This window comes from Labrus mixtus, chromosome 17, assembly GCF_963584025.1.
Source record: "Labrus mixtus chromosome 17, fLabMix1.1, whole genome shotgun sequence".
In the NCBI taxonomy this organism is placed as follows: Eukaryota; Metazoa; Chordata; class Actinopteri; order Labriformes; family Labridae; genus Labrus; species Labrus mixtus.
In genome coordinates, this window is record NC_083628.1 from 7,947,714 (window position 1) to 7,964,468 (window position 16,755).

The 16,755-nt window shown below is 41.3% G+C and overlaps 1 protein-coding gene across 2 annotated transcripts; it reads left to right on the forward strand.

The window, feature by feature from the left end:
- The first annotated feature begins 906 nt into the window (after window positions 1-906).
- hnrpkl (heterogeneous nuclear ribonucleoprotein K, like) lies at window positions 907-15,962 on the forward strand. 2 transcript variants are annotated; one of them, XM_061061126.1, is made up of 16 exons: window positions 907-1,107; window positions 2,614-2,720; window positions 3,682-3,779; window positions 3,893-3,949; window positions 4,729-4,772; window positions 7,237-7,309; window positions 7,617-7,730; window positions 7,914-8,042; window positions 8,181-8,491; window positions 9,131-9,184; window positions 9,764-9,803; window positions 11,623-11,638; window positions 12,777-12,809; window positions 12,937-13,004; window positions 13,131-13,300; window positions 14,445-15,962. In XM_061061126.1, the coding sequence occupies exons 1-16, from the start codon at window positions 1,034-1,036 to the stop codon at window positions 14,473-14,475; spliced, it is 1,419 nt and encodes a 472-aa protein (XP_060917109.1). In that variant the 5' UTR covers window positions 907-1,033; the 3' UTR covers window positions 14,476-15,962. The 2 variants fall into 2 exon arrangements, with proteins under 2 accessions (XP_060917109.1, XP_060917108.1); XM_061061125.1 differs by having other exon boundaries at window positions 908-1,107; window positions 2,611-2,720.
- The last annotated feature ends 793 nt before the right edge of the window (window positions 15,963-16,755 follow it).

Below are 16,755 nucleotides of genomic sequence, written 5' to 3' on the forward strand. Positions count from 1 at the left end.
TAATTCATAGAGGGGGCGGGACATTGTTGATTGACAGACAGACAGACAGACAGTCACCATGGTTACTCACTCTCACCTGCCTGCTGCTTTGTAACATTGTTTAGCCTAATCCCTATAAATTCAGTTATCACAACAGGTGAGCTTCGGGTGGAGAAAGCAAATTCTGCAAATTGTTATAAACAGCTATAAAGTTTGCGGATAAATATATCTGCTGAATATATGACAGGGTAAAATTCCTCCTTGCATCCTTAGCCTCAAGATATGGAGATGGACCAAGAACAACAGAGATCATGGATGTGGAGCTGCAACCCAGGGTTACTTTTGCTGCAAATTGCTTTATCAGATTATTAAGTGTCATGACTAACCTACAAGGTTTTAGAACCAACAAGTCTTGTATGTTCATCATGGAGGCGTGATATTATATAGATCAAAAATAAATAGGCTAGAATACACATTGATAGATTTGGGCATAGGCTAAAAAATCGAGCTGAGTTGCCTGAGACAATGCCTGAGCTGCATTACACCTGTATATTTGCACACTTGACTGCTTTTTTATAATAATTATTTATTTATATATCATACTATGCACTGGCAGAGCTACTATTTTGTACTGTTATCTATGAGTAACAGCTACTTATGCACATGGACCATCCAGACCACTTTTTTTTATCTTGGCTATATCAGTAGTTTTAAAGTTCCAAATAAACTTACCTAAAACTAAAGTCATCACTAGAAACCACATGCCCACTGCCCAGACATGCCGCGGTTCATGGTGGGCGTGTCAGTCGGAGGGGGCGGGGTTGTTGCCTGAGAGGAACAGCTACCTGCCAGCCTTTACTCGGGTTGTAAAAAACCCCGAGCTTCTCAGAGAGCGTTTGAGAAATTGTCCTTTGCGGTCCCGGTGAGTTCGTCGCTCGCTTCAGTCAACTGAGCGTGTCTCAGCTCCGCTCGCCTGTGCTGACTCGGTGAGCGTAAGAAACGCACACAGTCTGAGCTGTCGACGAATCACGCTCGACCTCAGTGTCTCCCTTCCATGCTGAAAGCCCCTGCACACGTTTCTGGGCGAGGAATCCGTAGACGACCGCAGTCAGCGCGGTATTTCTGCAGGTTTGTTTTCCAAACTCTTGTTTCGTGTCACCTTGAATTATAAACATCGCGTCATTTAGCCCGTCTGCTTGTTACCGTTCGTATAATTACATTCCCACCGCTGACATTGCGTGAACAGCTGTTTTTTTCCCCCCTCCGCTTATTTCTTGCATGTGGATATTTTACAGTCGCAACGTGTAAGCTGTGGCTGCTTAGACACGCCTCATAAAAACATGCAGACGGTGTTATTGGCTGGTTTAGCAGAGCTGTTCGCTAAGCTAAGTAATGTCAATTCCAGATAGCTAATTTGTGTTTGGAGCAGGTTGACAGGCCCCAGGTTGACAAACTCGTTTTCTTCTGTAACGCGTCCGGATTTGCGCAGTTTCCTTTCCACATTATTATAGGGTATCTGTTTCTGTTTTAACGTGAGGTTAAATTGAGTGAACCAGGCTACGCAGCAGCAATTCAAATGCGTAATAATAATAGCAGCTGTCTCTGCAAATGCTTATGTGTGCATTATACAAATGCACCTTCAGCAGTAATGTGCTTTTTCTGAAATAAAAAGAAAATGGGGTAGAAGTGACCTCTCTTAAAAAAAAAACAACAGAAGTCAACAGTTTTGCTACTTATTCCATATTAACATACATCTCTATACAACTTAGCAAGACCACAGCACAGGGGTGATGCTTGCAGAAGTCCACACTGTTTAAGCAGCAGTATGCAACTGGTATTAGTGGGCGGTGCAGGTGGGTGGATGCATGCAGTGGAGCTCCTGTGGGATACTTACAACAATCATATTTGCAGTTTTAAGTACATCCCGGATTCTGACTAATCTACATAGTCGAAATGTATGCTGCTACATGCATTCATGTATTATTTGTTTTCATTAGGCCTTGTTTTTCAGCTGCTACAATTAAAGTCTAATGTTTCACTGCATAGTATTTTATCATCGTCACGTAATTGTTCTTTTAGTGTGTGTTGTATTTTGTTTTTGTTTAACATGATCTCGTCCTCCTCGTCCTCCTCCTCCTCCTCCTCCTTCTTCTTTATCTTCTTCTTCTTCTTCACCTTCTGGACTGTATTTGTCTCTTTCTCATGTCTGTGCTTTCTTTTTGGGTTTGTCTTATATTTATTTTTTGCTGCTGCCATTTTGGCCTTGCTCGAAAAAGAGGTCATTTGATCTCAAGCAATTCTTGCCTGGTAAAAATAAAGGTTAAATAAAAAAAATCAAAAATAGTCCACTGAGTATTTCTGTCTTTCAGGGTGTTGGCTGTTTTTTTATTTTAATTTTATGAAGATGGCATATTTGATTTGTTTTCATTTTTTTTTTTTATTACATATTACAGCCGAGCAATCGGTCGGATATAAATTCAAGAGAAAAGTTGAGGGATTAGCCAATAATAGAAAAAATCTTAAGGCACAGCCTTGATCCTCATTTTCAATAGATGTGTCCTTGCATTTGTTAAATGAAGTGAGGCTGATTGTGCAAACCCCCCCCCCCCCCCCCCCCCCCACTCCTTTTAGCAGATCCAGAGAGAGGAGCCTGTTTGCATCCCTCTGCAGGTGCAAGACAATGGAGGTGAAAATCGATCAGCAAGAAGAAGACATCACATTCAGCAACACTGACGCTAATGGTAACACCACTAGAAAAAAAATGTGTATATATATATATATATATATATATATATATATATATAATGGTCAACACAATGTAAACTGCATTAATGAATGTATTTAGTATGAAATTAACAGTCTGCGCAGTGTACAGCCATGCCATGTTAAAATTCAGTGTGAATATATATACCTGCTAATATTTCACTCAAGGGAAGACTAAAAGAAAAAAAAACAGAGCATTTCTGGCTGCTTCTACATAGCATGTGGACATGTCAGATGGTTGAGGGACACTCCTGTCCAAGATACTGCTGTTCAGGGGACCCTAGCAGATATGCCCTTATCTTAATCCAGGAAGAGTACATGGTGGTGCTGGTCTAATTCCAGGAAACATTTGGCTGCAGTAAATCAGCAACCACCATGTTTTTTTTTTTTTTTTTTTAAATTTGTGTCACTGTTTTAACTCAGTAGTGGTTATTAATGATGATTTTATTCTAAATATTGGTGTGATCAAACTTAAAAAAAATCCACACAATATATTTTAAGTATCTTACATGTATGTGAAAATAAAAATATTATAATCTGATAATTTAACATGAGCAGACGTTAACGTTTTGTTATGTGTTCAAAATCTGTACGACTAAATAAATTGTGTGTATTTGTAAGCTGTGCTACTGTTAACCCCTCGCTACATTCATACCATGTGTTGGATTATTACATAATGATGTCCTCGTTAACTGCAAAGGATGGAAGCCTTAGCTTTCTGTTGCAAAAATAATTAATGATTTATTATTTGTTATACTTAATAATGATTAAAGGATGGCCATGATATAAATGTTGTCCTGTACTGGGGATGCCAAAGTTGGAAATAGTTGAATTCTGCAGACTGCAGTAACAGGAATTATAAAAGGCGTGTTTTGTTATGTAAGCTTTGTACAGAGTTATTGCCAGGCTCAGATTTGACCTCCCGTGTCTTCCTCTCAGGTAAACGGCCAGCTGAAGACATGGACGAGGAACAGGCCTTCAAACGCTCTCGCAACACAGACGAGATGGTGGAGCTGCGTGTGCTGCTTCAGAGCAAAGTAAAAAGAAGAAAGAGAGAAAAAAACAAAAAAAAACACACACCACACAACGGGCTAAATGTGTTAGTAACCAGACAGAATCCTTTCTAAGAAAAATCATCTTTGTGCTGCAGAATGCTGGTGCTGTAATCGGAAAGGGGGGAAAGAACATAAAAGCTCTACGCACAGACGTAAGTAAACGGACAAGTTCGGAAAATACTTTGTTGGGATATTTTTGCAAATTCCTCGAACCCTCCTATCAATTAGATTTTCACTCAGACACGCTAAGATTTCTTGTCAGAAAGGTTTGACGTTTGATATTTAAAATGGACGTATACACTATGTCAGAGATTCTTTTTTTATATAACAATTAGATAAAGTTGTCTCATATGGACAGTTGAGGGAGAGCGTGTCAGATAGAAGTGTTTGACTTTTGAGTTTCAGCCTGGTTCCAGTTTGACCTTGAAGTGACGACAGATGTCTGAAAGCCAGAGTGGATTTAATCTCTTTTTCAGTAGTGCTCCACACTGTTTTAATACTTGTGTTTGTCCAGGTCACAATTCTTGTTCTTCTTCACTTAGCAGAGTTCACTCATTTCACTATTCGGTCACAGTTTAGCGTGTATTCAATTAAAAATGTATTCCTTCTCCCCCTCTTCCCTTCTTTTGTACTTTTGTTTTGTTTTTATTTTCGGCCACCTTCCTCCGTTCCCCATGTACTGGATCAACTTGCCTCTCCTGCGTTGGCCCAACCTCTGCCCGCCCCTGAACGCCCGCCCGCCCGCCCGCCCCGCCCCGCTCCGCTGCCCACCTGACACTCCCGGTTGGCCCCGCCCATAAACCGTGCCCCTCCTTAAATGGGCACCTAACTTGACATCTTGTGATTGAATGCCCCCGCCCAATGCCAACCTCCTCCACCACAACCACCACCACCAACACAACCACCACCACCTCCACCTCGGCCCATGCAGTACAATGCGAGTGTATCTGTCCCAGACAGCAGTGGCCCAGAGCGGTATGTCCCACCAGTTATTGCCCTACTGCCTGATTAGAACAGTGAAACTCATGTCTTTGATAACCTGCCTTCTGTTTCATTTTAACATTTTTATACATATATGACAGTAAACTCCCCTTCCTCCCCCAAACACCCCCGTCCTCCATCTGTAAGAGACATGTTTTGTTCCCCTTGATTTTTATGTCCATTTAAAGCATCTCCATTGAGTTGGAATTTTTGTCTTTATAGTTTATTAACCATGCTAGAAATCACTGAGTAAAAGAGCTGCACCTGACACTTTAGACCTGGATCAGGTATATGAAATCATGTTGGACATGTAAGATGCAACACTACCTGTGTTCTGCACAGAAAAATACCTTTCTTTACAGTTAGTGTATTTTTAACTAGCCATCTGAGTTGTCTCGATGAAGCTCTTTAGTTAGCTCGTGAGCTTAAGTAAGTGGAAGCTCAGTTCACAGATACCGAAGTCTCTTCAGGAGCGATAGAGAGACACCTGCTTTTAAACAGGAAACTATCATCAGGTTTGTTTTTACAATTTAAGCTGTTTTCACCCAAGCATTACTGAAATCTTCCAGACTCGCTTTTTCTTTCTTCACATTTGTAACATCCAGCTCAAAGTTTTCCACGTGAGGCGGTAGGGAGGGGTGGGGGGGGTGGGGGGGGTGTGGTTGATGTCTCTCAGGAGGCAAGCCATGACGTAAATATGATGCTGCAGAAACCCCGGATTGCAGGCGAAGTGACACAGTCTGAAACTATACTGACAGTTTCATGCCTTTATATCAATTTCTACATGTAAATGGAGTTATTAACAGTGTCAACAAAGAAGTGTAAGGCAACATACGGGTTACAGCAGAAAAGGTTATGAACAAGTTCACTCGCATGCACAAGCATCGCTCGTCAACTCCTGCTGCGATCGCACATCAGTTCACTTCGACATCAATCTGCATTTTTTTTTTTTTTTTTTTTTTTACCAGGGGGCTGAAAGGAACACGTCTGGGGTTAGGTTGGGACAAAAAATGTGTGGGTTTGCGTTTTGTGCGTGTATGTAAACAGCTTAAGTTACCTGATTTGGTTGTTTTTGAGAGCAGCAGACCTCTGTGTTGGTTTAGCTGACGGTTAGACCTCGTGAAAAATAAACACTGGAGGAATCCTGATGTTAACCTCAAACTTAGAAACAAGCTAGCAGCAGCAGCAGCAGCAGCTCAGCTCTTGCTGTCCTAACCTACATTCAGCATCCAACAGTGAGTGTTGGAGGAAAAAGACACTTTTAACTTGAAACGGCTCCATTTAATGTTTTGGTACTTTTAATCACCAAAACATGTTTACCTTGGAGTGTAGGAGACCTCCCTAGACGATTCGGCTTATTAAGAGTCATGTTAAGAATCTTTGAAAGTGAGTCAATTCTCAACTCTCCCCGACTGTAATTGGAATCATCAGCTTTAAGGGTACAGCACTTTTCATGCTTAGAAACACAGCTGTTGGATGTAACGATTCCTTTGCTGAGATGTTTAATATAACAATGAAACTTGAAGAAAGTAGACTTCTTTTTTCCTCGCTCTGTCTTCTTTGGCCCTCTGGGTCCCCCTTCCTCCACCTTCCTCCACCTCTCCCCACACAGTTTTCAGCATCACTGTCCATGATTTCTGACAGAGCACTGGCTCCTTGTTTTGAGGCTCCACCTCCCTCCTCAGTCTGCCACCCATTGATGTCGTCTCTTTTTGATTTAATTGTGCTGCATCCCTTCTTTTGAATTTCTCTCAGGCCACATCCGATCAGAGCCGCCTGCTAAAGCTTTCATAACTGTCCCCCCAATCTCACCCACCCCCCCCCCCCCCCCCCCCCCCCCCGACCCCTCCACCCCCCTGCTCCTGTCCTGTGCCACAAAGTAGTTGGTAACCACTCACATTTCCTCCCCCGACTCAACCCCTCTGCTCTGTTACTCCTCTCTCTTCTCGCCCACCTCGTCTCCTCCTCCTCACCTCAGCCCCAAAGCGCTCCCCTCCCCTCCCCAACCCCCCCTCCCTATCTTCCCTAAACCTCAGGTCACAATGAAAAGGTGTGCTGGGGGCCCAGTTGTTGTGTTTGAGTTACGTCCCTCTTCCCCAGCTTGCTGGTGGTGGGATGGGAAGATCTCTCTCTCTCTCTTTGTCACACCCCCTTCCCCAAGTCTGTGTGGCCTGTCTCACGTTAGTTTCAGCCTTTAAAGCTGCCCATCCTCCAAAGACTCTCACTGTGAAAACGACTTTAGATTGAGTGCATGCCAGCTGCTTTAGTAATGACTTTGTTGTTGAGAGAATTATAATTTGGCCTAAGTAGAAGACTTATTACTTTCTTTCTGCGTAAAAATCTCGGCAAGTGTTTTCTGGACGTCTTCAAACGTTTGTTATCAGGTTTTGCATTTTGGTTAAATTACTCTCCGTGTTGTAATATCATGCTTCCTCTTTGCCAAAATGGTCTCCGCCAGGATCCTGAGTGTGAACGCTAGCATTGACACAATCGGAGAGATTCTGCTGAAAATCATTCCAACGTTAGAGGAGGTAAGCTCCAATGTTATAAAAAAAAAACAGCAGTGTACATGCACATTGGCAAGATATGGATGATTGATTAAACCCTGGGAACATATATTAGATGATCTTGATATGTGGTGTGGCTTTGCTTAGCTTTGGTGTATTTCCCTATATATTATTTTATACATGTTATGTTATCTGCATACAGTAGGATGTCCCATGCTTTTTTCCTTTAGCATCATCAAGTGTTCAATTCCAGAAAAGTTCTCTTTTAGTCAACAATGGGACGAGCTTCAGGCCCTACTGCTCTAACTTCTGCTGCTTTGTGTTTCTGTAGTACCAGCATTACAGTGGAATAGATTTTGACAGTGAGCTTCGCCTGCTGATCCATCAAAGTTTGGCAGGGGGCATCATTGGGGTAAAAGGTGCAAAGATAAAGGAGCTGAGAGAGGTAGGGCAGTCACTTTTCTTTCTTGTATTTTAGGAGTTGCAGTTTCAGTATTCACAAGATGCGTTAAAAGTTTTTTTTTTTTTTTTTTTTTGTCTGATGTTATTGGCTAATTCTGCAGCTCACGCTATCAGAGGATTGCCTGGATTTAAGGTTTTGTAACGTGTTCATGTTTTGATGCCCCAGAACACCCAGACAACCATCAAGCTGTTCCAGGAGTGCTGTCCTCACTCCACTGACAGAGTGGTGTTGGTGGGAGGAAAACCAGAACGTGTCGTTGAATGTATCAAAGTTATCCTGGAGCTGGTGTCAGAGGCGAGTTTATTTCTCCTCAGTCTGTTGCTAAAATGTTGAATAAGTGAAAGTTTTTCAGCTTTACTTCTTCTGTCAACAGTTCAAAACAGAGAGCAGTCTTTTGCAATATCAACTCTTTAAATCTCTTCTCTTCAACAGGCTCCCATCAAAGGTCGCACCCAACCTTATGACCCGAATTTCTACGATGAGACGTACGATTACGGCGGTTTCACCATGTTATTCGAGGAGAGAGGCAGACGACCCATGGGGGGCTTCCCCATCCGTGTGCGGGGTGGCTTCGAGCGCATGCCCCCCCCTGTTCGCGGCAACCGACCCATGCTCCCTTCAAGAAGGGACTACGACGACATAAGCCCCCGTCGTGGTCCTCCGCCGCCGCTGAGCAGAGGCGGGCGAGGAGGCAGCCGAGCACGTAACCTGCCTCTCCCCCCGCCACCGCCGCCAAGAGGAGGGTGAGGAGGACCCCTATTGCAGGGGGAAGCTTTCACAACTAAACCGTTTACAGTTTTTTATTTTTTATTTTGCCCAAGTTAAAACCTGTTATTTTTCATGGTTGCGCTCACACCAGGCAATCTGTACTGTGCCCAATCATGTTTGACCCCCAAAGTCCAGTTTGTTTGTCCAGTGTGAGTTCTCCGTACCGTGCTCAAGCAAGGTAAACTTATTTTCCCTGGCATGGTGTGAAGATGTTTGACTTTGGCACGGTACGGTTTCTCATGCACAGAGGCTATAGTCCTCCGACCCATGGCTCCTTTCTGGCATGGCATTCAACACTCTCTCTCTCTACCCAATTTCTGACTCTATCCACTGTCCTATCACTAAATAAAAAAAGGCACCAAAAGCCAAATAATACGCCTTTAGAAGCTGATCTGTAGCAAGTGACACAACGGCCAAAAATAAACCGAACCCACTTAACATCTCTTTTTTTTTTTTTATGTGTGTCACATTAATGTTCAAATGTTTATATTTATAAATGAATCAATTTGCTTCACAGTGCTCATCATTCATTTTAACAAACCAAACCAGAGCTCACGTGAAATCGTATCAACTGAATGTATCAACGCTTTCTCCCTGTCTGTCTTTGATTCCAGGGGAGACCGCTTCTCACATGGCAGCTATCACAGCAGCCTGGACGACAGACCAAGGTGATCACGGGGCAGGATCGTCATTAGATTAGTTCATTTCAAAAAGCAGAGCAGCATGCTGAAAGTTACGTCAGGATCAGAAAGTCACCCAGCGGCCTGATCACAGGACGTCAGTAGAGTCTGCATGTCTTTCAGTTATTAAAGCTTAGTGTTTAAATAGAATAAATGTTTCTTGCCATCTTGCACCAAATTTCAACATTGTGATTATAAAAATACACAAGAATTATACGCTGCATAAAAATAAGCAGTTGCTAGATTACAAAAGTGGACTCTTTGGAAACAAAAAAAGTAGTGTTGCCTGTTTTGACAGTTATTGCACATGGACACTTGCACATCTATTATTGCACATAACGTTATTGCACTATTTTTTCTCATCGGTATTATTGCACTTTACATGATTGCACTATTTTTGCTTCTTGTTATAGTACTGTGAGGTAGTTTACTGTCCATCAATAGGTTAGGTGGGGGTTCTTTCCCCCCCCCCAATACAAATCTTAAGAGTCACCTGCTGCATACTGTAGTGTCTAAAGTCATCCACAGTATAGAAGCTATATTAATGCATATGTTTCTGGTCCATAGTGACAGAAGAGGCAGAGGAGGAGACCGTTATGACAGCATGGTGAGTGTCGTCTGTTTACCCGTGTAGTGCTGCTGCTGCTGCTGCACGTCTGTAGCTTCCTGGTCTCGCATCCGCGGTGTTTGTGGATTATTTTTCATGATTGGACTTCCTTACGTCTGAGTGTAGTACAAGCACGGAGACATGAACACTGTGCTGCTTTCTCACTGTGTATGCACACTGATCTAGGGCCTGTTGTTGCCTGGCAACAGTTGTCTCCTTGGTTACCACAGAGCAGCTGAGTACGTAGTTCAGAGATCCACCCGGCTAGCGAATGAACTTGAGCTGAAACCAAAGCAAGTCCTGAACAGGTTCCCTTCAGGTCTGAGCTGCAAGTGGGGAAAAAAAGGCAAACAATAAAACTGAAAAGATAAAAAAAAGAGTTAATCCATTCATTAAGATTTAAGGAACACGTGCTGAAGAAGAAAACCCCAGACTTCTTTCTTAAATGCAAATGAATTTTCATCCGTGGGAGCCTTAAAAGTTCACAAATTAAAGTATGACTAGAAGATACGTTTAAGGAAAGGATTAGCTTACTGATTTTTTTCTACTTAAATAAGAACCTAATAAGTGTTACAAAAAAAAACGTAGCTTTGTTTGGCCAAAGATGCTGGGAAGATTCCTCTGAGAGCTTCCACTATATTTCTTAATAGCATCATGCAGTTGCTTCACGTTTGTCGGCTCGGTTTCATCCTACAAATCTTCAGCTCCCCCACGTCCGAAAGGTGCTCTATTGGATTGAGATCTAGTTACATGGGATGCCATTATATTCCTCTGAACTCAAGCTGATGTTGGCTGAAGCAGCTTTTAGAGGATATGAGAGGTATTTCTGTTGGAAGTGGCCATCAGAAGACGGGCAGTCTGTGGCCAGACATGGATGCATTTGAACAACAACAACACTCGGTTAGACTGTAGCATGTTAATGATGCTAAATGTTAAGAGACCATAGGTATAACTATAACTAATCGCCTGCTTGACCCATAGACACATTACATGACTTACACTACAAGGATCAAAATTCTGATCCTTGTAGTGTCAGCATGACAAAGCAGGAATGTATTTGGGTCAAACTGAAAAAACTCTGGTACTGTCAAGGTATCCAAAACACTTTCATTATTATTATTGTTTTAAGATCGGCCTTTGACTTTTACGAGATAGTACAGCTAAAGAGAGACAGGACAGACACATCAAAGGACCGTGGTAGGGAGTTGAACCTGCGGCTGATGCGTGGAGCCTCTGTACGTGCGGTGTCTGCTCTACCAACACAGCTAAACAAGCCCTAACACTCCTGCATTATTAAAGTGAGAGCTGTTCAAGTGTCTGTAATCCATCAACACATTATCAGACATACTTAGCTGCTTAAAAGGCGTATCGTTTATGTAATTGCTCTTGGTCTGTTCCTTTTCTTTTAAATGCATAATTTGAAATATATACAGACTAAACTGTCATAGTATAAGGATGTTCTCAGAGCTCTTCCGGTTGTTTCAGTGGCCTGCAGGCCTCAGATCTCAAACCAATAATGTCCTTTTCAGATAGAGTGGAATGGGATATTTGAAGCATGAATGTCACTGAAATATGTGCAGAGAATGCTTAATGCCGCGGAGTCAGCGCAGACTCGCATCCTTGTGGAATATTTCCAGCATCACGCTGAATCCATGCCTCAGAGAAATCACCCTGTTCTTGAAACAAAAAAAGGATCCAGTACCAGCCAGGATATTTGTGTTATACATATATATATATTGAGTAGTTACCAAGTGTGTGGTCTGTTATTATGTCACTAATAGAGTTTCATTTTTTTTCTTCTTCAATCAATGGCATTCAGAGTGGAGGCGGATATGGTGAGTGTTGACATTTATGGGAATCCAGCACAGATTTACAGTTTTAACTGTTTAATTGTAATTGTACATACTACTCCAGTTTTACACACTATTGAGAGACATGCTGCTCACACACATAGGTTCGAAACACACGCATGCACAAACAGGACCTGTGCACATGCATTAGTGGAGAGATGTCAGAGTGGGGCTGCGACACAGAAAGCACACCAGAGAGCTGTTGGGGGTTCGGTGGTTCAAAGGCACCTTGGCACCTCGGGAAGTGGCCTGGCACCTCTCCAGTTACCAGACCAACTTCCATATTTTGGTCAGCACCGGGACTTGATCTGGAGACCCTCTGACTCCCAACCCAAGTCCCTGCAGACGGAGCTACCGCCACCCCACTTTAAGTCACTCCATTCAGCAATTATTTTCTATAGGGCAATTCATTACTGCAGGTTTTGTTATTGGTGTTCAGGTCCAAGGTTAGTTCATACACTCATACAGTGTCCTGGTAATCAGGCACCTTTATACAAGCTAATGCAGTTCAACATCTCTGCCACAAGGTCTTTCTCTATCAAGGTCACACGCTTCAGTTTTAGTTTAAATTGACAGAAAAGCTTACATGTTTTCAACCTCATGTTTGTAACTGCGGCCATACTTGGAGTTGATTTTATCCTGGACTTCAAATGTTGAGGGTCTTTTTTTCCTCTAGTCACATGGCATTACATTGAACAGCTGTTCTAAATGAGTATATTCTCTAAATCACTTTATAAGGAAACAAAATCAGGAAAGGAAAATGATCAATTTAATAGCAAAAAATAAATATCCCTCTTTAAGCAGAGGGACTTTGTGGTTAACGTTTGGATTTCAGGGCTGCACTATTAGTTAATTATTGAACATTCACATACATTACAGTCTGTAGCTTAATCATTTTGTTTGCCCTTTAAGCTGTTTTAAAATCTGCTGACACCAGGGTGTTCATCAGTGAATTCATATTTGCTTTAACAAAAAACATATTCTTTGTCGTTCAACTCGTTTGTCTGCTTGGGGTTTTACCGTGTAACTGGTTTTTCTATCACACTACCTCTTGTCTTTGTCCTTGTGGTGTGTTTTTTTTACTTTTCACTCTCTTGTTTCCTTTCCCATGATTCTCTCAAAGACAACAATTCTTCCTGGGACCACTTTCAGTCTGGTGAGTGGCAATAGATTGTAAGAGTCCAGTGTCTTGTTTCCTAACCTAAAGGGATTGCTTCGTCTTGCTCGCTGCTTCTGTTACAGACAAATTCACCTTAAATGCTCTTTCTCACCTCTTGTTGTAGGCGGTAGAGGCTCGTACAGCGATATTGGAGGCCCAGTCATCACAACACAAGTCACCATCCCAAAAGATGTAAGCATGCCATCAAATCTTCCAGAAAAGTCTCAAAAATTGTTAAATATTGCAGAAAATAATGTAAGAGAAGAAATGCCCCCCTAACATCGATGTGCAGTTGACGTGTGTGTGTTTGTTCTGCAGCTTGCTGGCTCCATCATCGGTAAGGGAGGCCAGAGGATCAAGCAGATCCGCCACGAGTCCGGTGCATCCATCAAGATTGATGAACCACTAGAGGGCTCTGAGGACCGCATCATCACCATCACAGGAACACAAGACCAGATCCAGAATGCCCAGTACCTGCTGCAGAACAGGCACGTGCTCCTGTGATTCCCTCCTCTCATTGTGCAGTGTGCTCCCCTCTGAGGCCTGCATGATCACGCACCGCTGCATGGACGTTTTTTTTTTTTTTTTTTTTTTTTTTTATATGTCGTCTCAAATGTGAGTAAACTCTCTCAGCCCAGCAAGGTGAAACGTAATTCAGACTTCATTATAAAAGACATAAAACATATCATGAGTTTGTTATTTTGTTTGTTTTACAGCATTTATCTGAACATCAGTTCTAAAAGTGTGAACATCCTAAAGGTTTCATCCTGTGTAGAACTAAACATGGTGGTTTAAACGGTGATGAGCAGAATGTGATTTAACTGCTTTTCTAATATAATTTGACTCCTTTTGATAAATTAAAACATTTGATGATTTTAGTTTTTCAATTTCCCAACTAGAAACCGTTTTCACTTCAACTGTACAGATCATTTTTCACCATTTTCTCCCCTCCATTGATGAAACAGGCAAAAATGTATCAGTACAGGGCACAGTGGTTATTGCGTTTGCCCGATGTACAGCGGCTACAGTCCTCCAAGCGGGCGCCTCGGGTTCAAATCTGACCTGCAGCTCTCACTGTCTCTCTGATTTCTCGCTCTATCCACTGTCCTGTCTCTACAATAAAGGCCCAAAAAGCCCCCCCCCCAAAAAAAAAGCATCAGTTGAGTTATTGATAATAACATTAAATATTAGCTACAGCCCTAACATTAATGAAATTAACTGCAAACATTCAACTAAAAACCAGTGTTTTACTGCCCCACTTTCATGTTCAAATTGTCCTCATTATGCTGGAACATTAGTGTTTTTTTTTTTTCTTCCACCAGTATTTCATCTTTAAAAGCTTTTCACTGTGCACACACACGTCCTCTCTGCCCCCATCACTAAATGGCTAAGCTGGTCTCAGCAGTCGTATTGCTGCTCGCAGACAAAATGTGTCCTCAGCCTTGACCTTGGCAGGCTTTTTTTTTTTTTTTTTTTTTACATAACTCACAGTTGTGCTCCACATGAAAAATGTCCCAGTTTGCAGCTCCCAGCATTACCAGCTCATGACCCGTGTCATGGTCCTGTTGAAATAAATATTCTTAATGTTTTGAAACGCCCCTCCCTTACCTTTTGATCTGTCTCTTATTTCAGTGTGAGGCAGTACTCTGGGCGCTTCTTCTGAGGAGGTGGAAGTAATGGAGAAGATTGAAGCCATGCTGCCAAACTGTTTGCTCCCTCTAATCAGAGCCTACATTCCTCCGCTTTGGGTCGATGTGCCCCCCTCCCCAACATATCAAAAAAAAGTACATCTATAAAGAGCAATTTTCATTCTTAAGGAGTTTTTAAAGAGAGGTCTTAAGCTGCCAAAACTCGAACAAGGATTCAACATCATCTTTCTGTGCTGGTGTACTCATTTTTTAGGACATTCTCGTACCGAGTCAACTCATCGGTGTGATCACTTTTAATGTCGTGAGCTCTGGCCCTTATCTTCAGTATTTCAGATCAGCATGCAGAATGTAATCGTTTTGTAAGGAACTCTGTGATTTTACCTTCTGTTTTTTTTTTCCTTATAGTTAAAGCACACTCTTCAAATGAAGATGCATGCTCTCTGAGTGGTAAAAGTTTGGCAAGTGCAGAAGGCCATGCTTGCAATATTTTTTGTTCTTGAGGTTTAGAGTTTATTATGTTACAACATCAAGATAATGCAGCTTATTTTCTTGTGATAACTGGTTAGTTTACCTTTTTTTTTTTTTTTTTAAAGTTACAAGATTTTCTGACAAAAAATCATAAACTGAGTTTGTCATTTGGAGGAAGTTCTTTAACTGGATAAAGCTTTATTTAAAGGCAGGGTAATAAGTTAGTGCTTTTCATGTTGACGTATTAAAAATAAGCTTATCTTCAAAACAACAACATGGGTTTGATTATCTGAAGATAACTAGTTAATTATATCTATCTTATGTACGCTTCTTTTTCTGTGGTAATAGGTTCATCACCGTAACAACGCATCACTGAAAAATTATTGTTGGAATCTCAAAAAGTTTTTTGCTTCTTTATCTTTAAATGAAAGGCATGTGTTTTTTTTAATGATGTCAGAGTAAACCACATCATCTCCAGAAAACAAAAGGGTCGTGTTCAGGATTTATCAAAAGAAAAAAAAATATATTTTCTTGAGACCAAAAGTTGAAAACTCTGAAATTTTCAACATAGCCTGATTTCTTTTAGTAACAAGATAATAATAATAATTAATAATTTATACTTTATTGATCCCGCGAGGGGAAATTCGTTTTTACACTCTGTCTAGTTAACATGCTACACAAACATAGGCCGAAATACACACACATGCACAAACAGGATCCTTTGGACATGCACTAATGGAGAGGTCTCAGAGTGAGGGGGCTGCCCACAGTGGGCGCTCCTGAGCTGGTGGGGGGGGGGGGGATAGGTGCCTTGCTCAAGGGCACCTCGGCAGTGCTCAGGAAGTGGACTGGCACCTCTCCAGCTACCAGACCAATTTCCGGACTTTGGTCCGTGCCGGGACTTGAACCGGTGACCCTCCGATTCCCAACCCACAACATTAAGGAACAGAGATCACAAGTTATTTCTTACTTTATGTCAAGATGACAGGTTTCCTTTCTGCTTGCAATAAGGTCATTGAACTTGTGATCTCAAACTAGAAAAACAAACTAGAGATAAATAATCACCTAATCACTTTTGTTATCTGGTGATCAAGCGGTGATCATTTCTTTATCTCTAAAATAAAAAGGAAGAAAGATTATTATTTTTTTCATGTGATAGTGGAGTAATTTATCTCGTTCGAATACATGATTCAATATTAGATTACATGTCTTGAGGGAAAATTAATTTTGTTGAGAAACAAAACTAATACCATGTGACTTATGGCATGAAAAAAAATTGCAAGCAAATCCGTTCTCAGCTTTTTTTTAATTAAATAACACATTTAAGGGATGTTCATTTATACATGACAACCAACATCTCTTTTCACTTCTGTTTTTTTTTTTTTAGGCTTCAATAGAGTAGTTTGACATTTTGGGAAATATGAAAAACCCCTTTGAAGGTCACTACCTCTCTTTTTTGCTTTTATTTTTTAAAGACAGAAAAGGTGTAATCTTCTAGTTTGGGTAGCCAGCCAACTCCCTACCAGAAATTCAATAAACCTATTTCTCAAAACACAATTCTTTTGCTTCAAGTTTGAGTCAATGTGCCATTGTAGTATAGCAAAACCACAATGTTAGGGTTCTTTGTTTTTCATTGAAACACAAACTGTTGTATGAAGTGTGTGTGTGTGTGTGTATATATTTATATAGAAACAGGTATTTCATGATACAACATACTGCGATTTTAAAGAGAAACGTGTTAATCTTTCATTTTAATGCTGTTTGATTTCTTTTTTTTTCACTCATTTTTGTTGATTTGTTGATTGAATTTGGACAGTTTGTAACTT